The following is a 19,305-nucleotide window of genomic DNA, read 5'->3' as shown; positions in this document are numbered from 1 at the left end:
TTTACAACGGTTATTTTGTTAGTGCATAGTTATTTTTTAGGTGAACAATTAATACATGCAAGTTAATCCACAGAAGAAGAAAAATGTTTTGGGAATCTTCAATCCTCTTCAAAGCTTCTTCTGTAGTTGCATCATGTACTAAGACTGATTGAAAACGAACAATTGCTATTTTATTGGTCTAGGAACTACACTCTCATTCTGGGATGAGTTTCCCAAACAACAACATAACTTGTGGCTTATCACAGTAAAGAATGATGTAGTGACAAGTGTTTCCCAAAACCGTAGCTGCTTTGTCGCAGATCCATCGTTTGAACCACGTTAGATATAACGTAAAACGTCCATAATGACACTCTAAACTAAGTGGAGTAACAAGTTCTTTGAAGAAAAAACATACTTTTTGGGTAGCAAATAACATGCACTTGCTTTTCACGTTAATTGAAATACTGTATATGTAAACAGAACATAAAGGGCCTATGTTTCTTTTACAGATATTGAGAATATTCCATATTCTATTCTAAAACATAAAACCACTTAGCTAACATGTATTATAATGTCATATATAAATCATATAAATCATTAAATCTAATGGTTGTAATTTACAGTAAGCCATTTATTATGAAAAAGTCCATAATAATAATAATAATAATAATAATAATAATAATAATAATATTAATAATATTATTATTATTATTATTATTATTATTATTATTATTATTATTATTATTATTATTATTATTATTAAGTAGGATATTGTTTATTCATTTAATTTATTTATTATTTACTTTTACAATTTGACACATTTAAACCACTGCAGAAAATTTCTAACCAACAGGCCTATGTCATATACAGTACTGATACATTTCCTAATAAATAACCTACTATAAATTAAAAGTATCAATGTATTCTATATATTTTTGTTTTCACAAGCTTTGGACATGTAACGTAAATTATGTTTTTAAATAATAGGTCACCTAGCTTTTATCATTAGCCATGGCTGCGTTCAAAATGGCATAAATGTTTTCAAAGTAAACTGTGAAGGGAGTGAACTTTCAATATGATGATCGCTAAAACCGAACTGTAAAAATACTTTGAAAGCAATTTACACCTTAGAGAAATGACTTTAATGTTTTTTTTTTTTAATCATTCCTAGCTTAAATGTTGAAACCTTCTAAATGTATCGGGCATAGAGGGGATAACTGGGAATAGAACACAATCAGCAGTGATAAAAAGAGTACTGAAAAATCATACGTAAAAGAACGCTCAGGTTACGGAAGTTCATTGCTTCATTGCCAATTAACCCAGCATATAAGCACACGTGGAGCAAGCAGACGCCATCCTTTTTAAGCTTCAGAGACTTCAGGGACAGTCATTATGGCGATGGAAAATAGCATTACTTCCATAACCTGAGGGTTCCCCTTCGGGTGGGCAACTCCAATGCTATTAGTGGATTTGAATTTAGAAATCCACGAATGGGAGAACTATGGTAAACGCCATAATGACTGCACCTTACCAACGCCTCCGATGAGAGGATAGTCAAGCAAGCTTGACACACCCACCTCATGGGAGGCGCGGTCCTCCAACGTGTCCCCGGCCCTAACTTATCCCACTTCAAAGGAAGTTTTACGGATTGGCTAAATTTTTACAGTATTTATAAATTACGACAGTACGTTGGGAAGCGTGCAATCCCGATAGGGAGGACGCTGCGGAGACCATCCGCACCCAAGGGGGAGATAGGATGGCAATAACATATGGACTAGCCCTAAGAAGGGGGAGTGTGCATAAGAAGGTGGTTAGCGGATAACCACCCAAGAGGGGGGACTGAACCGTGGCGGAATAGGCATATGGGATCGCCTAGTGGGGATCACGCATAGCAGACACCTATACCCAAAACTCGGGCTGACCAACGGGCAGACCTACAACGTAGTGGGCCAGCAAGTGACTCCTCCGCTGAGTCAGTGCTGGGGGCCATGGAGGAATCTGCAGGGCTCACCTGACGGGGAACTTACTGACAGATAAGAAGGTACACATCTCTCCGTGTTGGGGAATAATGGCACCGCAAGCGTGTTACAACACCCTACCGAGTCGTTTCCTCAATCACCAAAGGGTTACCTAATACCCTTAAGGAAACCGGGTCCACTCGCAGATTGTAAAACCTAGTAAATGTGTTGGGTGTCGTAGAGCCCGCAGCTCTATAGATGTCTGTTTAAGAGGTGCCGCGTGCACGCGCCCAAGAGGATGCAACACTCCGAGTGGAGTGCGCACGCACTCCCGGGGGACCCGGCTCACCTCTGCTCAAATAAGCAAATGAAATGGCCTCCACAATCCAGTGGGATAATGTTTGTTTCGATATGGCACTTCCCTGCTGCCGACCGCCATAACAGACAAAGCGCTGCTCAGATGATCTAAAGTACTGAGTATGGTCCACATAGATGAGCAGAGCGCAAACTAGACAAAGTAAAGAAAGGGCTGGGTCTGCCTCCTCTGGGGGCAGCGCTTGCAGGTTTACTACCTGGTCTCTAAGGGAGTGGTAGGAACCTTGGGCACATAACCTGGGCGGGATCTCAGGATAACGTGAGAATAATCCGGCCCGAATTCCCGGCACGAGTCACTGACCGAAAATGCCTCCAGGTCCCCGACCCTCTTAATTTACGCCAATGCGACCAGCAGAGCTGTCTTCAGGGACAGAAATCTTAAGGATACTGATTCGATGGGCTCAAAGGGATCTGTGTGCAAGCTCGTGAGAACGAGGGCGAGATGCCAAGAGGGCATGAGAGGGGGGCGAGTTGGATTAATTCGCCTAGCGCCTCTGAGGAACCGGATGATGAGGTTATGCTTTCCCACGGTGCCGCCAGCTACCGCGTCATGATGAGCAGAGATGGCAGCCACATAAACCTTGAGAGTGGAGGGCGACAGCCTGCTCTCCAGCTTCTCTAGAAGGAAAGAGAGCACAACACTGATCTGGCAGGTTCGGGGGTCTTCTCTGTGAGAGACACACCATTCAGTAAATAGACTCCACTTCAGGGGGTAGGCACGCCTCGTGGAGGGGGCTCTAGCCTGAGTGATGGTATCAACCACCGCAGTCGGTAGGTTACCTAAGTCTTCCTCGTGTCTAGGGACCACACCTGGAGGTTCCAGAGATCGGGGCAAGGGTGCCAGATGGTGCCCTGTCCCTGAGAGAGTAGGTCCTCTCTCAAAGGGATCCGCCAGGGCAGGGCCGTTGCGAGGAGTGAGCTCTGATATCCCGGTCCGTTTTGGCCAGAGAGGCGCAACTAGCAAAACCTGCTCCTCGTCCTCCCTGACCTTGCACAGTAACTGCACGAGCAAGCTCACTGGGGGAAACGCATACTTGCGCATGCCCCGAGGCCAGCTGTGGGCCAGTGTATCCGTGCCGAGAGAGCCCTCGATCAGGGAAAAAAACAACTGGCAATGATTGTTCTCGGGGGGAGCAAAACGATCAAACTGGGCCTCCCCGAATTGCGCCCATATTAGCTGGACAGACTCGGGGTGGAGTCTCCATTCTCCAGATTGTATTTGCTGCCGTGAGAGCACATCGGCTGCATGGTTGAGCATACCTGGAATATGTATGACGCGCAGCGATTTCAGCCGAGGGTAACTCCAGTGGAGCAGACGGCGGGCGAGCTGAGACATGCGGCGAGAGCGCATACCCCCCATACGGTTGATATATGCTGCCGTCGCCTTACTGTCCGTCCTGACCAGCACGAGTTGTTGCTCCATCACCTGAAAAAAAGTGGTGGAGAGCGAGGAACACTGCCAACAGCTCTAGGCCATTGACATGCCAATGCAGCTGGGCACCCTCCTATAGGCCCGCAGCTGCATGCCCGCAACACACGGCCCCCCAGCCCGTGTTTTAAGCATCTGTTGAAACAACAACATGACTGGACGCCTGTCCCAGAGGCACACCGGCCTGCAGGAACAAGGGGTTGTTGCAAGGGCTGAGGGCGCGGCGACACAGCGCAGTGACAGAGACTCGGTGTGTGCCAGCATGCCATGCGCATCTTGGGACTCGATCGCGAAGCCAGTGCTGAAGTGGTCTCATATGGAGTAGTCCGAGCGGCGTGACGGCTGCTGCGGATGCCATATGCCCCAGGAGCCTCTGAAAGTATTTCAGTGGGACCACTATTTTGCTGTCGAGCTCTCTCAGACAGTTCAGCAGCAGGTGAGCGCGATCTCCGGAGAGGCGCGCTACCATGGTGACCGAGTCCAGCTCCATTCCGAGAAAAGAGATCCTCTGCACAGGGACGAGTTTGCTCTTTTCTCGGTTGACCTGCAACCCTAACAGGCGGAGGTGCCGGAGCACCTTGTCTCTGTGCATAATCAATTGCTCCCGCGAGTGGGCTAAAATCAGCCAGTCGTAGAGATCCCAAAGGGGAGGACCTTGTATTACCACGCTCGACCTTTGAACACAAACCGCAGAAACTGGTGGTGGTGAGGAAGAGTGGAGACACGGAAATACGCGTCCATCAGGTCTAATGCTGCAGACCAACCCAGAGGACGAACGCAACGGAGGATGCGCTTCTGCGTTGGACAACTGGGGTGGTTTGCCCATTTGCAATGGCAAGCCGCGATCTTTACTGCGCAACAGTCATGGCATCGCAATGACGGCATGAACTGCCCACGACCAGCGCATTAACATGCTGGAACATGTAACGCAGTGCCCGTACTCATCATCCGAGGACAGAAAACCACCGCATCCAGAAACGCACAGTCGGAGCGCCGTCCTGAAAAGTGTTGCTCTCTTTGTGAAGTTGCCACTTTATACGCACCGCTCTGGAGGATCGGACCTAAAGAACGCCAGGCAACGGAGAAACCCAGCTCGACCTTCTGCCGCTGCATGTACACACTCTGGACTGGGAGAATCCTCTCGTTCACTCGGAATCGCTGGATCACAGCAGGAGGAACCCTCATCGACTCGATCAGAAAGTCTCTGAAGCGAAAAGGAAGGATGGCGTCTGCTTGCTCCACGTGTGCTTATATGCTGGGTTAATTGGCAATGAAGCACACCTGTACAATTCATTGGCCCGTTCTATACTCTTCAGACAAGCGGCTTCTGAACCGAATCCTCCCCCATTCGTGGATTTCTAAGTTCAAATCCACTAATAGCATTGGAGTTCCCCACCCGAAGGGAAACTATTACTTGCCTTAAAATGTGCAAGTAGAGAAAAAGTATCTGTTGCAAATATTGCTAAAAGTATGAGTAGACCGTTTAAAAGTACTCAAGAGTAGTGAGTATTGAGTATTACACTGTAAAAAAGCTGATGCATTTACATGTAATTTGTGGATGTGTAAACGTAACATTTTCTTGTGCATTTAGTTATTTTCCAGCAGGTACACAACATCATAAGTCATTAACATTAAATTAGACTTAGGTAGTGATGTTGGGTGACCCAAATTCAATGTCTAGCCAACACTCAAAACATTTATTTTGCAAACTACTTATTTAAAATTAACTGAAACAACACAATTCTTGAGATTTCATTGGGACAGCTTAATTTTTTATGTTCAATTCATATAAAATTGTTACAAATGTTAAGTTAACCTAATTTGTGTTGGGGCAACTTAACTGGGGGAACCCAGTTCTGACGTCAACCTGATTTTCATTTCCAAACAAAGTGCAATGTCCCCATGACGTTGGGGTATAATGTCAATCTGACATCATGTTGATGTCATGTGCCTGCTGGGTGTTGAAGACTATTTTGATTATTATACAGTAAACATCTGTCATCTTCCCATCAGTGACATGCATCTAAACAGTCTCTGGTTCTTTGCTTGTAAAGATTTTGGACATCTTCCTGGACACTTTTAATTGCTGCAATTATGAATCACCCCATGTCTTGAGGTAGTTCATTGTAATGCGATTTACCTTTTTTTGTGTGATTGATCAGATATGAATCACATGACTGATTTTTCTAATTTCCATACACAGAAAAAAATACTGCAGGTTGAAGGAAAGTAGTAGAGTAAAAGTACCAATACTGCACTAAAAATGTACTCTAGGAAAAAGTAAAAGTACACATTTTTATAACTACTTTAGTTTAATTTCTGAGAAAAACTACTCTTATTTTTCTAGTTTGAGTATTTGTCATTTGTTACTTTACACCACTGACAACCATGAACTATGCTTCTAACTACAGCTCTAGAGGTGTAGTTGAAAAAGAACAAGTTGGCCACACAGTTTGCGAATGTTCATTGGAACAATGTATTTGGGAAACACCAAATCTACCTAGCCTACCTTAGTTGGCTAACAATGATTTTCAGAAGCTCACTCCTGGTGTAATAATCATGCAATAAACATGCACCCGCACTATGGCTGTTGTCTAGTTACTTAACTGAGAGCAGGGTACTAATGCTCTTCTCTGATTTAATGATTTATTATGAAGCAAAAAAAGTGTTCCCACTCGGAATTCAGCTGAACGAACTAAAAAAAATTATTTATGTCAACTGTTACTCTAGGTGGCTTGAAAAATTAACCTATTTTGAGGTCTGTTGCATAATTGGTAGTAAATTTGTTAAAATGAATAAAATTTTATAATAAAAATAAAATATAATAGTATTGTACAATGATTAGATGCAACCTTTGCTTTTAATAATGAATTAGTAAATGTTAAAATTAATATTACCAAATGCAATTAATGAATATGCATTTAATAATATAGATAACTAAGATTAAAGAACAAATGTTTTCTTATTAATTCTTGTCATTGAAGGATTTTAGGTTTAAAATTTGTGTGGTAGCCTTTGGAGTGTCTCACATTTGTGATATTGGTGTGTCTACAGAGGGATGTTCTCAGATGGCAACTTTTCATACGGAATCGAACCCTTGCACAACAGCAGTGATCAGGTCAGTATGCAGCTGAAATATTCATCTCTCTCATCTTTCTCATGGAGAGGACTGCCACTCTATCTGCCTGTTACAGTCTGGAAAAAATAGCAGGTGGATACATAATCCTGCTAAAGGAGACTTAGAGACAGCAAAGCACTGAATACTGGACACATGCACAGAAATATGCATTACTGCGGGTGACTGACAGGTGAATCAGCAGACGTCTGTATGTGGGACGGAGGTGAAGAGCAGAAGGAGGGATGTTGAGTGAGAAAACATGCGACAGAGCATCTTATGCGTGATATTAGCAGCACCACATTATCATATCAAAGTCTGTCAATTTAAATTCTGAATAAAGATAATTTATATAATAATGATGTGATGCTTTGGAAAGGCTCTGCTTTGTTCTGGAAAGAACCAAGAGAAATTTAAAACACTATTTATTAAACACTAAAAGTACAAGTGTTTTCCATGGTAAGAAAATACAATACTGACAGGGAACCAGCTCAAACTGAGAGCCTATATACTAAACAAACAAAATACTCTAAGGAAAAGAATCTAGGTCAACTGAACATGGCATAAATAACAAAACATAACCCTAAAAAATAACCTCTTTTTTAGAACTATATGATTTATTGGTAACATATAATGCAGCAATTAACAATGAACAAATAACAATGAGCAAAGATCTTGTTACAGTATAAAAGCTGAATAAAATTAGTTCACATTAGCTCAGGACCATTAAATAATCCAACTTGCATTTAATAATTAATACATTTTTAAAATGAACATTTGCAATGGCTAAATAAATTATTTAGAATATGTATTTTAGCATCAAATTAATTTAATTGTGTATGCCATGTAATAAAAAATATTGCCATTTTTATTTTTAATTGTTATTTTTTGCAATTCTCAGTGTATAAACTCACAATGCAAGAAATAAAATAGCTTTTCTGAAAACAAAAACCTCCTAATTGCTAGCTCAGACTTTACATTTACTCTTATAACATTCAAGAATAAAGTGCTGAAGTGATGACTTTTATCACCCTGGTATGGTAAAATAAATGAGTAAAAGACTTTTCCAATGGTGTGTGGATTACATGTATTTGATGTATTTTCTGTCAGCCTTGGTACACGATTCACCTACAGAAGAGTCAAGCTTTAAAGGGAACCTATGATGAAAACATAATTTGTAAGAACTGTGTGTAGGTATAGTGTGTCCACAGTCACATTGGAGGGATATACTGTAAAGATAATAAGTCTCTTTTTTAAAATTTCCTGTCATTAATATCGGATCCAAATCCCTGCCATTTGAGGCCCACTGCAACATGACATAGGAGTGAGCTTTCATGTCTCTAAAGTAATGCGAATAATCATATAAGCAAGGCAGGACATGAGCAAAGCAACTGGGATTAAAAGATCTGTTGAGCACACTGTGATCATCAATCATCATCAAATGTGATTAAGAATGAGTTTTAAACCGTTTTTAAAGCAGTGCATGTTTGTAATGAATTACAGCCATTTTACTGTCGCCATTTTACCATTTTACTTTATCGCCACAGACGCATGATAGTAAAATTATAGAAGAAGACGCTTCAATCAAGGTTTGTGGACATTAAATCAAGTTTAATTTTTACATTAACATAACAGATATTTATATAGTAGTGTGTATTAATGTGTATCCTGTCACATTTGCTATGAAAAAACAGTCCAAAGTTAAACATGCATGCTGTGTGCAACTGTGTGTATGTGCGGGAACTTTGTAACAACATTGTGTGTGACATTGGGCCCTATCATACACCCAGCGCAATGTGGCGCAAGGCAACGCAATAGTCTTTTGCTAGTTTTAGCTTGGCGCAAGAGTTGTTTTGAGGCGCTGCGCTGCACTGTTTAAATAGCAAATGCATTAGCGCTCATATGTGCGCCCATAGGCGTTCTGGTCTAAAAGGAAGGCGTTCTGAGGCGCACTGCTGGCGCATTGCTATTTTGAGAAACTAAAATAGATTTTTCATTAGACCAAAACAAACCCGGTCTAAACTCCGGCGCAAAGTTGCACCTCCTTACACACTGCTTAATACGCACAAGAGAGCAATAGGCAAATGTCTTTACATATGAAAAAATGTAAATATTAAGGATATATTGGATATAATATGAATAGATATAGGATATAAATATAAAGGATTAAAATATTACAAAACATATTATTTTCTAGCCTACATAAATATGAAAAATCACTGCTTTTATGTCTTCTTCATCTCGGGAGGCTTTTTCAGTTCATTCACAACAATTTGCTTTTGTATAATGTATTATTATTAGCAGTATTATTTATTATATCCATATTTATATTTGTTTTATTAAAAACAAGCTTAGATTTGCCCACCTGCAGGTTTTAGACCATATGGGGCACAGCATGTGTTTTAGGCAACACAATCTCACGGCAATTCGTAACTTTTTCATTTAGTGGCTAATTCGTATGAATTCGTACGATCTAATTCGTACAATTTAGTACGATTTGCTTTTCCCCCAATGACGGTTGGGGTTAGGGGTGGGGTTAGGTGCCACACCTCCTTTTTAAAATCGTATCATTTCGTACGACTGAAATCGTACGAATTCGTACGAATTAGCCACTAAACTGCCAAAACGTAAAATACTTACGTTTTCTCGTGAGATCAGGCTGGTTTTAGGATATAACTCAGGTTTTTGAGCACACTTCGTTATTGTTGTTCATTTATTCGTTTGCTGGAAATTAGAACTGAATTTAGAAATAGTTTTGAAACGAATATTTGCGCTTAACAAACGCAATTAATTATTTATAGACTAATTGATGTCCCTATCCAAGAGTGAAAGTGAAAGTAGATCCATTATCTCTCATTCTTACGCAGTAGATGCTCTGTTTAACAGTTTTCTGAAAAAAAAAACTGTTAACTGTTTGCTAGTAAAATGCTCAGTTTTCCACTTAGACTTACTTTACGTCCTGTAAATAGCGAATGCGCTAATGGCGCGAAGCAGCTGGCTCTTAAAAGGAATGGGAGATGAGGCTCTAATTGGTTTATTCTCAAAACACACCTATAACTCATTAAGAAAATAAACTCAACCCTTTTAGACCATACACCACAGCACAAAGTGGATTTTCCCGTCCTTAAATTAGCAAAAATGCGTTCTGACACGCCCTGAAAGCATTTGCGCCCTGCGTTTTGCGTTTTGCGTTCTGCGCATGGACCTTTAAAATAGAGCCCATTGTCATCATCGCAGAAAGGCTTGAATTAACTTCACAGCAAGTACATCAAAATAATCATTAGGAACAGTTCTTATTGTAGTACTTTCCACAAACCTTAAGTGAGATCTGTTTCCTTCATGTCTGTCACTGTGCAGTTTATCTGATGCAGCCGAGGTGGAGATTGAGGCGTACTCTGACAGGCACGTGGGAACAGTGGGCAAAGAGAACTAGCATTAAAGGCACAGGCCACAAAAGCAGCTTTAAAGTGTTCAGAGCAGAAGATTCTAATGGTCTGAAAGGTACAACAAATAATCTGATGGGTGTTTTAAGCTGAAACTTTACAGACACATTCGTGAGACACAAAAGACTTCTCTTAAATATTGAAAAGGTGATAAAATTGGTCCCCTTTATAAAAAAAAAAAAAAATTATAATTATTTTTATTTATTATATTTATTTTTGTTTACATTTTTGAGTGAGATGTTATTAGTCTAATCTGATTCAATGATGTATGCTAAGGTAAAAGAGCTCCTGTCAGACCAATAAATTGGCTGAATGGATTAAGAAAATTAAAACAGTTTAACTTGTAAAATGAGCCTGTTTTCAAAAAGAGTGCAGTATTCTTTAACAAAAAAAAAAACTGTAAAAGCTGACTAGTGAGTAAAGGGGTTTACCGGTATACTGTACTTTTATATGTATGAATTGAATGAACGCAGAATTACCGAGGCACACCATGCCAGAGGTGGTTAGACGATAAGCCGAAGAGGTATTTACTCTGGCTTCCTATCTGTTTGCTTATTTTCTTTGTCTATTCATCTGTATTTGTTATCGGGCTCTCCTTCACTCTCTCTCTCCACTCCTCTTTCGCTTCTCTTAAATGGGTCATTTTCATAAAGTATTCAAAGCCACATGTAAAGTGTCTCTGTCTGTCTGGGTAGATGGGAGATTAATAATGGATAGTTGTGTAATAGCCTTACATGGCGGAGCTCAGTGCATCAGCAAGGGTTTTATCTGCAAGGAAAAGTTATCTAACATCAAAACAATAACATCCCAAAAACGTCAGGTTTTATTTTGAATTTTAATTCATTTGAACAAATTAATGTTTATGAATACATGTTTATGATATTTTGCTCAAAATATTTTTTGGTGTCTTGATGCAAAAAAGCATATAGAAAAATATGGACTTTAAAGTCTTGCTGTACCTAAAAGTATATTTAATGAAACTTCTCATACTTACACGTTCTGATGATTGCAATTTAGCACAATATTGTATTTTGGTGCATTTAAACAAAACAGATTTATTAAACAGATATATTTATTAAAATAATATTTTAGTCACCAAACACATTTAGAAATTGAAAGTAAATACAATTAAATTCAAGCAAAATATTACAAAAAATTACAACCTTCAATATTTTAATTAAATTTTTCTTTTTTCTTTTTTTAGATTTTTCCTCTATTTTTAATTTGTATTTAATATTTTCTATAACATAACAGACAAATTTATTAATTCTTTCATTCATTCATTTTCTTTTCGACTTAGTCCCTTTATTAATCCAGGGTCGCCACAGCGGAGTAAACCACTAAATTATCCAGCACATGTTTTACGCAGCGGATGCCCTTCCAGCCACAACCCATCTCTGGGAAAATAGACAGATACTTAGAGGGTTATTCTATATGTTGTAGTAACTCCACTAAACCTAAGAATCTTTGAACTGTGTGTTCATATTTACCAATATTTTAACTGGTTCAACACCACAGCAGTTTGATTTGTTTCTTATCAAATTGCTTGGAACCCAGTAAATGTTGATATGTGAAACTGAAACAACCCAAGCTGTCAAAAATGTCAAGTGAACCATGCTAGATGCAGTATTTATGAAGCTTTCAGAGGAGGATGCATTATGTGTGTGTGTGTGTGTGTGTGTGTGTTTTGTTTTTTTGTTTAAGAATAACAAATCTTGTGTGATTGTGTTTTACAGGATGCAAATATTCATGTTGTATACAGAATGGCAGACATTCGGCTGATGCCACATTTCTCAGGTAAGTCGCTGATTCCTCTCATGCAACAAATAAAAAATGGCACCCACAAGTGATCACAGAAGTTTTGCTTTTCATATACAGTAAATATTTATGCATAGATACCTCAGTACACTGTAAATATGGGGGCAGAGAGTAACAAAAAAAATACTGCAATTTCAGAAAACAAGTGCAATTACAAAAAAAACATGCCAGCAAATTAAGAAAATCCTCAGAATGCACACACATTAAAAAACTCATTGCAATTTCACACAGCGCAAACAAATTAATAAAACGTGATACATTTTCTCACAAAACAATGGAAATGGTTCAAGTGGACCCAAAACATGATGGACGCTGATGTGCCGTAACTATTGCTCAGTGAAGTTGTAGGTGATCCTGATTCCCTTGTCTTATGTATTTAATTAGCCTAAATGACCACAACTTAAATAGCTAGGTCCATCATATTTTAGGGTCCTCTTGAAACATTTCTGTTGTGTTCCGTACTATTTAAAAGTGTAAGAAAATGCAGTGCGTTTTCGTAAATTGCTTGTGTTGTGAGAAAATACAGCATGTTTTATCAATTTATTTGCATTGTGTGAAAATGCAGCGCATTTTTTAAAATTGTGTGTGTAGTGAGGATTTGCAGCATGTGTGCTGTCAAACAGATGAAGATCTTTTCTTAATTTACTGCTGTTTTTTTTTTTGTGCTTATTCTCTTAATAAGTTCTGGGTGTGTTTTGAGCTTAATGTGCATCAAACCAACCAGAGTCTCATCGCACATTCCCTTTAAGAGTCAGTTGCGTCACGCCATGGCGCATTTTCTATTTACATGACAACCTTTGTAAGTGGAAAAACTGAACGCTTCATTTGTGAGAAAACAGTTAAACCATCTGCATTGCGAGGATAAAGAATAAGCCTCCTCCATTCGGCCTGTTTCCTTTCTCTTTAGTTTGCTTTTACTCTTTACTCCTTTACTTTTGTGGATGAGGAAACAGTGTTGTACGCACTCCGCTGAAGACATCCGTTAGCATACATATTAATTTTAGTTGTTAAGCGCAAAGATTTGTTTCAAAACTGTTTCTAAATTCAGTTCTAATTTCCAGCAAACTAATAAATGAACCATAATAACAAAGTGTGCTGAAAAAACACACATTTTTAGAGATATATCTAAACACACTTCCTATTCTTATGTCCCATATGGTGATGCATACGTCTCTGAAACTCAACAGGTGAACAAATCTAAACTGGTTTTTATTAAAACAAATATAAATATGCATGTAATAAATAATACATCTGATAATAATAACTTTATACAAATGCAAATTATCATGAATAACCTGAAAAAACCATCCCCAACATGAAGAAGGCATGGATGTAGTGGTTTTTATATTTTATAGACAATAATTATTTTTGTAACATTAATCCTTTAAATTTTTTTTTCATATGTAAAGATATTTGCATATTGCTGAACATCGTGTGTGTATTGAGGCCTACGCATTTTGGACCTGCATATGCACAACTAACGTGCTCTGCACTGGATTTTAGACCAAGTTTTATTTGGTCAATGCCGCAGTCTGTATTTCAGTTTGTCAAAATAGCAACATGCCAACAATGCACCTTTTTGGCCCAGAACAACAACGAGTCCACAAAGTGGCACAAATAGATTTGCTATTCAAACAACATGGTGAAAATTACAAACATGAAAATTACTGTTGCACTGGTCTGAAAATAGCAACAAATCGCGTCATAAACTTTGATGGAAACACATTTACCAAATAAATTCCTGCATGCACATCAAAAAAGTCATGTGATTTCGTTTTAACATATCACATGATAAAGAAAATGGGCTTGTTGGCGGTAATGAACAAACTAGCAGACTGAGCACATTGTTTACCATCTTAAATGTAGGTTCATTTGAAACTATCTTAGATATTTCAGTTATCTTAGTGGTTCTTTGCACATCTAATTAACAAGTCTAATTCTTTGAATAGAAACATTGCCAATATTGCCTTATTAATCTGATCCGGTGTCAGACAGAGGACATACTTGAACCAATGCAACCACGACTCTTTTGGAATGGCATGATTTCAATGTTTTTTGTAGTTGTAGGTCAGTTGTTCTTCTTATACGTGTAGATTAGTCTTTTAAGGTAGCTCATGTTTTAATTAAATAACTAATCGCTTTTACAGTGTAAATGCCTTTTTCTATGAGTAACTATAAAACTATGATAATATAATATAAAGATAGCCAGAGGTGCTTCAGATGGTTTTTTTTTTTGGTTTTTTTTTAGATGAAAATGTTTATGTTACTTACCATTGTATTACTAACTTGCACCTCAGCCAATCATGAAATAGTCTCTAGTTTCCATCACTGAATTTCACTAAAGCTGTAACTTTAGATATTCTGTTTTATTTATTTATAATTTTTTATTTTTATTTTTGCTGGTCCATGGTCTATAGTTGGTCCATGCACACTTGAGAGGAAGTTGACTGTGACCTTCTGAGAGAAATCTGGCTACAAAATGCTTACACTGTAAAACTTGCTGTGAGTGACAAAATGCTCCAATGCAATAGTTCCTTTAATAACACACACACACACACACACACACACACACACACACACACACACACACACACACACACACACACACACACACACACACACACACACACACACACACACACATATGTGAGTTATCTGTCTTATATGGCCTATGCTCAAGTGCTTTCCTCAGCATTCATACTGTATCTACTTTTTCATCCTTCCTCCATCTCTCTTTTTCTCAGTCTGCTGCATATTGATTTTCCGCATGGATCAGTTTTCAGTAATAGACATCTTTATCGATCCACTGAAAGCTGATGAGTGGGAACTTTTTGTTCGGGATGGTTTTCACCCGTACATGGCATCTTCTCTTCCAGGAAGCACAAGAAACAGCAGTGACTCTGACATTAACAATGACTATCCCGTTTCTATGGAGACAAGCCAGCTAGAGCTCACAGATGGGCTAAGACGGGCAAAAAGACAGGTGAGACTTTTTATTTTTGACATAACTTGATTTATCATGCATTAAAAAAAACTGGGCAACTGGTCATAAAGAATTTATTAGAGAATAGAGAATTTATTAGAGAATAGTTTAATATTGGGCCCATGAATTCCTAACTGTAGTTCTGTATACTAATAGCAAATAAGAAGTACTGGTCTAACTTTATAATAATACTACTGCACTTAATGTACATTATATACTGTATGCAGGGGTTTGACACTGAAACTCCAATGCTATATAGGGGAACAGACTTTTCATTTTCAGTCAGCCAGCCCAAGCGCTTTTGGTAAACTGTCGCACCATTATAAAATCTACTGCCTGATTTATATATAATATAAAGTGGGTGTCAGACCAGATGAGAAGCACTGCATTAAATTCCATTTTTCCACACCATGTCTTTAAAATGTGGACAACTTAAGGAATGCATAAGTCTGTTTAACTGATTATATTTTAATTACATTACAACATTGATGCTGTAAAAGGAACCTTAATAAATTGAAAATAGTCAAGTAAACCTTTCACCCAAAGTTTATCATTGGCTGAAAAACAAAAGGGGCCCTATCATACACCCAGCGCAATAAGCGCAAGACGTGTTTGGCACGATGTGTAGCTATTTTGAGACCAGCGCAACCCTAATTTTCCTATTTTGCGCCATGTTGTTTAAATAGCAAATCCATTTGCGCTACTTCTTGGACTCATGGGTGTACCGGTCAAGAATGGAAGTGTGTTAAGGCGGATTGTTGGCACGTTGCTATTTTGAGGAACTGAAAGCAGGTCTAAAGTCCAGCCAGAACATGTTAGTTGTGCGCCTTAAATGCTTACACATTGCTTAATACACACAGAATGTTCAGCAATACGCAAATATCTTTACAAATGAAAAAAGTTTAAGGATTAAAATGTTACAAAAATTATAATTTTCTACATAAACATAAAAACCACTGCCTCTATGCCTTCTTCATCTCAGGGGCTTTTTTCACTTTATTCATGACAACTTGCTGTTGTATAATGTTATTATTATTCATTCATTTTCTTTTCGGATTAGTCTCTTTATTCAACTGGGGTTGCCACAGCAGAATGATCCGCCAACGTATCCAGCATATGTTTTACACAGTGGATGCCCTTACAGCTGTAACCAATTACTGGGAAACACTTATACACTCTCATTCACACACAAACTGTATGCTACGGCCAATTTAGCTTACCCAAATCACCTATAGTGCATGTTTTTAGACTTGTGGGGGAAACCGGAGCACCCATGAGGAAACCCATGCGAACACGGGGAGAACATGCAAACTCCACACAGAAATGCCAAATGAAGAGGCCGAGGCTCGAATTAGCGACCTTCTTGCTATGAGGCAATCGTGCAACTCACTGTGCCACAGTATCGCCCGTTATTATTATTATTATTATTATTATTATTATTATTATTATTATTATTATTATTGCAATCTATTAAATGCATATTTATTTTTGATTTAATAAAATAAACCTTAAATTTGTCCACCTGACGGGTTTTGGACCATATTGGGCATAGGATGTGTGTTTGGTTTTTTAAACCCCAATTCGATATATGTGTTTGCTTTTTTGACCACACTTCGACATAGTACTTGTTTGGTTTTTTGACCTACACTTATTGTTCATTTATTCCTTTGCTGGAAATTAGAACTGAATTTAGAAATAGTTTTGTATCAAATTTTTGAGCTTAACAAACAAAATTGAATAAGTAGGCTAATGGCTAAAGGCTAAAGCCTCTTCAACTGCTCCAGAACGCAGCAGCACGAGTGGTCTTCAATGAACCTAAACGAGCACATGTCACTCCGCTGCTAGTCCGTTTGCACTGGCTGCCAGTTGCTGCTCGCATCAAATTCAAAGCTCTGATGTTTGCCTACAAAGTGACTTCTGGCCTTGCTCCTTCGTATCTGCTCTCACTTCTGCAGATCTATGTGCCCTCCAGAAACTTGCATTCTGTGAATGAACGTCGCCTCGTGGTTCCATCCCAAAGAGGGAAGAAATCACTTTCGCGAACGCTCACGCTCTATCTGCCCAGTTGGTGGAATGAACTCCCTAACTGCATCAGAACAGCAGAGTCACTCGCTATTTTCAAGAAACGACTAAAAACTCAACTATTTAGTCTTCACTTCACTTCCTAATCTGCAATTGCCTCTCTGAATATCACACTAACTGTACCCAAAAAAAAAAAAAAAATTCTAATACTACTAATACTTCCCTTCTTAGACTTTACAGACCTGAAACTTGCCTATAGCACTTATTCATTTATGCTCTTAGTTGTGTAAATTGCTTCCTTGTCCTCATTTGTAAGTCGCTTTGGATAAAAGCGTCTGCTAAATGACTAAATGTAAATGTAAATTTAATGGATGTCTTCAGTGGAGTGTGTACAACAACATTTCCTTATCTACGAAAGAGAAGGAGTAAGTGAAGAAAAAGAGAAAGTAAAGAGGACGAATAGAGGGGGCTAGTTCTTTATCCTCGTGCTGCAGATGGTCTGTTTAACTGTTTTCTTGCTAATAAAGCATTCAGTTTTCTTTTTTTTAAAATAGAAAAAATGGATTTGGACACACCCTTAATGCTTTTGCGCCATGCGCTTTAGACTTGCGCCTATAGAACCCTAGCTGTGCATATACCCCATTTATTGTTGGAGGTTTCATCAATCCTGACTCCAGCTATCAAATTTAGGGTGGGACATTCCAGATAGGACCAAAAACCTGTGTGTGTGTGTGTGTGTGTGTGTGTGTGTGTGTGTGTGTGTGTGTGTGTGTGTGTGTGTGTATATATATATATATATATATATATATATATATATATATATATATATATATATATATATATATATAATGATTCTAACATCAACTATATATAGTGGTGAAAGTTCTCAACATGTCAACATTTTTCTCAAAAAAAAATAAAAAATTCTAAAGGTGCTGTTGACTTGAACAGCCACTAATATGCATAATAAAGTTAAATGACACAGGAAAAAGTGTTGAACACATAAAGAAAGGGAGGTGTAAAAAGGCAGTGAAGTTATTCAGCAACTCTCTGCCCTAAACTAAAATAAAAATGAATCATCAAATAGTCAACTCTAGTCTTTTGTGTTAAACATGATTCTCATTCTGAAATATTTACACAAAATACTGTTGGGTTTGGTGTCACCCTGCAGGTTCGGAGGGGTCCACGCACAGTCCAGAGTGAAACAAAGTATGTAGAATTACTAGTGGTCAACGATTATGACCTGGTAAGATCTTACAATAGTTTGTTTTATCTTACTTGTTGTTTTATCGCTGAATTTCTTTTTGCATGCTGTGTTTGATGCTTTTCTTCATGTTGTTTGATGTTTCTTTCTTTAGTTTGTACAGATGAGAAGATCATCACCTCAGACAAGAAATTTTGCCAAAGCTGTAGTGAACATGGCTGATGCTGTACGACATTCATGATTTTTTTAAAATATTTTCCTTGGGTACAGTGGACATTTTTATAGTTAACAAAATATTCTATTACATTTCAGATTTACAAGGAGCAGCTGAACACAAGAATAGTGCTTGTCGCTATGGAGACATGGTCAACTCAGAACATGGTTTCTGTCGGTGACGATCCTTTGGTGACCCTGCGTGACTTTATGAAATACAGGAAGGAGAATATCAAAGAGAAGAGTGACACAGCTCACCTGCTCTCGTATGTTACACTTCCCTCTAGTTCTGAACTGGACTAGTCTAGGTTTGAACTGTGTGTAACGTTAGGCTACTTAATATTGAGGAAAAACCCCAATCAGATCGACGAATCAGCGAATGTCGGCAGCCTGCTTCCGTTTTCAGATGTCTCTGTTTTCCCCCATCCACACTGTGACAGAGCAGCAGCGTTTTAGAATGAAAACGGCCTCTTCAGCATTTCCAAAACGCTCCGTTTTCGGCACTCGAAAACTCTGGCGTAGTGTGGACGGATGGCGTAACTATAGCAAAACTTATGCACTTTCAAACTCAAACGTATTAGTGTAATCGGGGCCTAAGTAAACATACTGGTGTTTTTTCTCTGCTAAAAGCAGAACCTAGTATGCATGTAATTTTTTAGAGGGAACCATATCATGATAGTGGATGATTGTCTTTATTTTTCTGGATAACCATACATTTAGCAGATAACAAATAATTAGCTAAACCAACCAAAAAGTTAACCTCTAC

General features: G+C 38.6%; 1 protein-coding gene across 11 annotated transcripts in view; it reads left to right on the top strand.

The window, feature by feature from the left end:
• adam11 (ADAM metallopeptidase domain 11) overlaps positions 1-19,305 on the top strand; it is a 74,417-nt gene that overhangs the window by 23,023 nt on the left and 32,089 nt on the right. For 6 of the 11 annotated variants that reach the window (XM_087275988.1, XM_087275987.1, XM_087275990.1 and 3 more), the window contains exons 6-11: positions 6,796-6,859; positions 12,036-12,096; positions 14,994-15,100; positions 18,294-18,368; positions 18,481-18,552; positions 18,639-18,805. In XM_087275988.1, the coding sequence (XP_087132114.1) occupies positions 6,796-6,859; positions 12,036-12,096; positions 14,994-15,100; positions 18,294-18,368; positions 18,481-18,552; positions 18,639-18,805 (546 nt within the window). Of the gene's footprint in view, positions 1-6,795; positions 6,860-8,403; positions 8,446-12,035; positions 12,097-14,993; positions 15,101-18,293; positions 18,369-18,480; positions 18,553-18,638; positions 18,806-19,305 lie in introns of all 11 variants that reach the window. The other 5 variants (XM_087275983.1, XM_087275982.1, XM_087275986.1 and 2 more) reach the window with 1 other exon arrangement.

The sequence above is a fragment of the Danio rerio genome, chromosome 12 (assembly GCF_052040795.2).
Source record: "Danio rerio strain M-AB ecotype USA chromosome 12, GRCz13ab, whole genome shotgun sequence".
Lineage (NCBI taxonomy): Eukaryota > Metazoa > Chordata > Actinopteri > Cypriniformes > Danionidae > Danio > Danio rerio.
The sequence above is the reverse complement of the archived record's forward strand: the minus strand, read 5'-3'. Positions and strand labels throughout refer to the sequence as shown.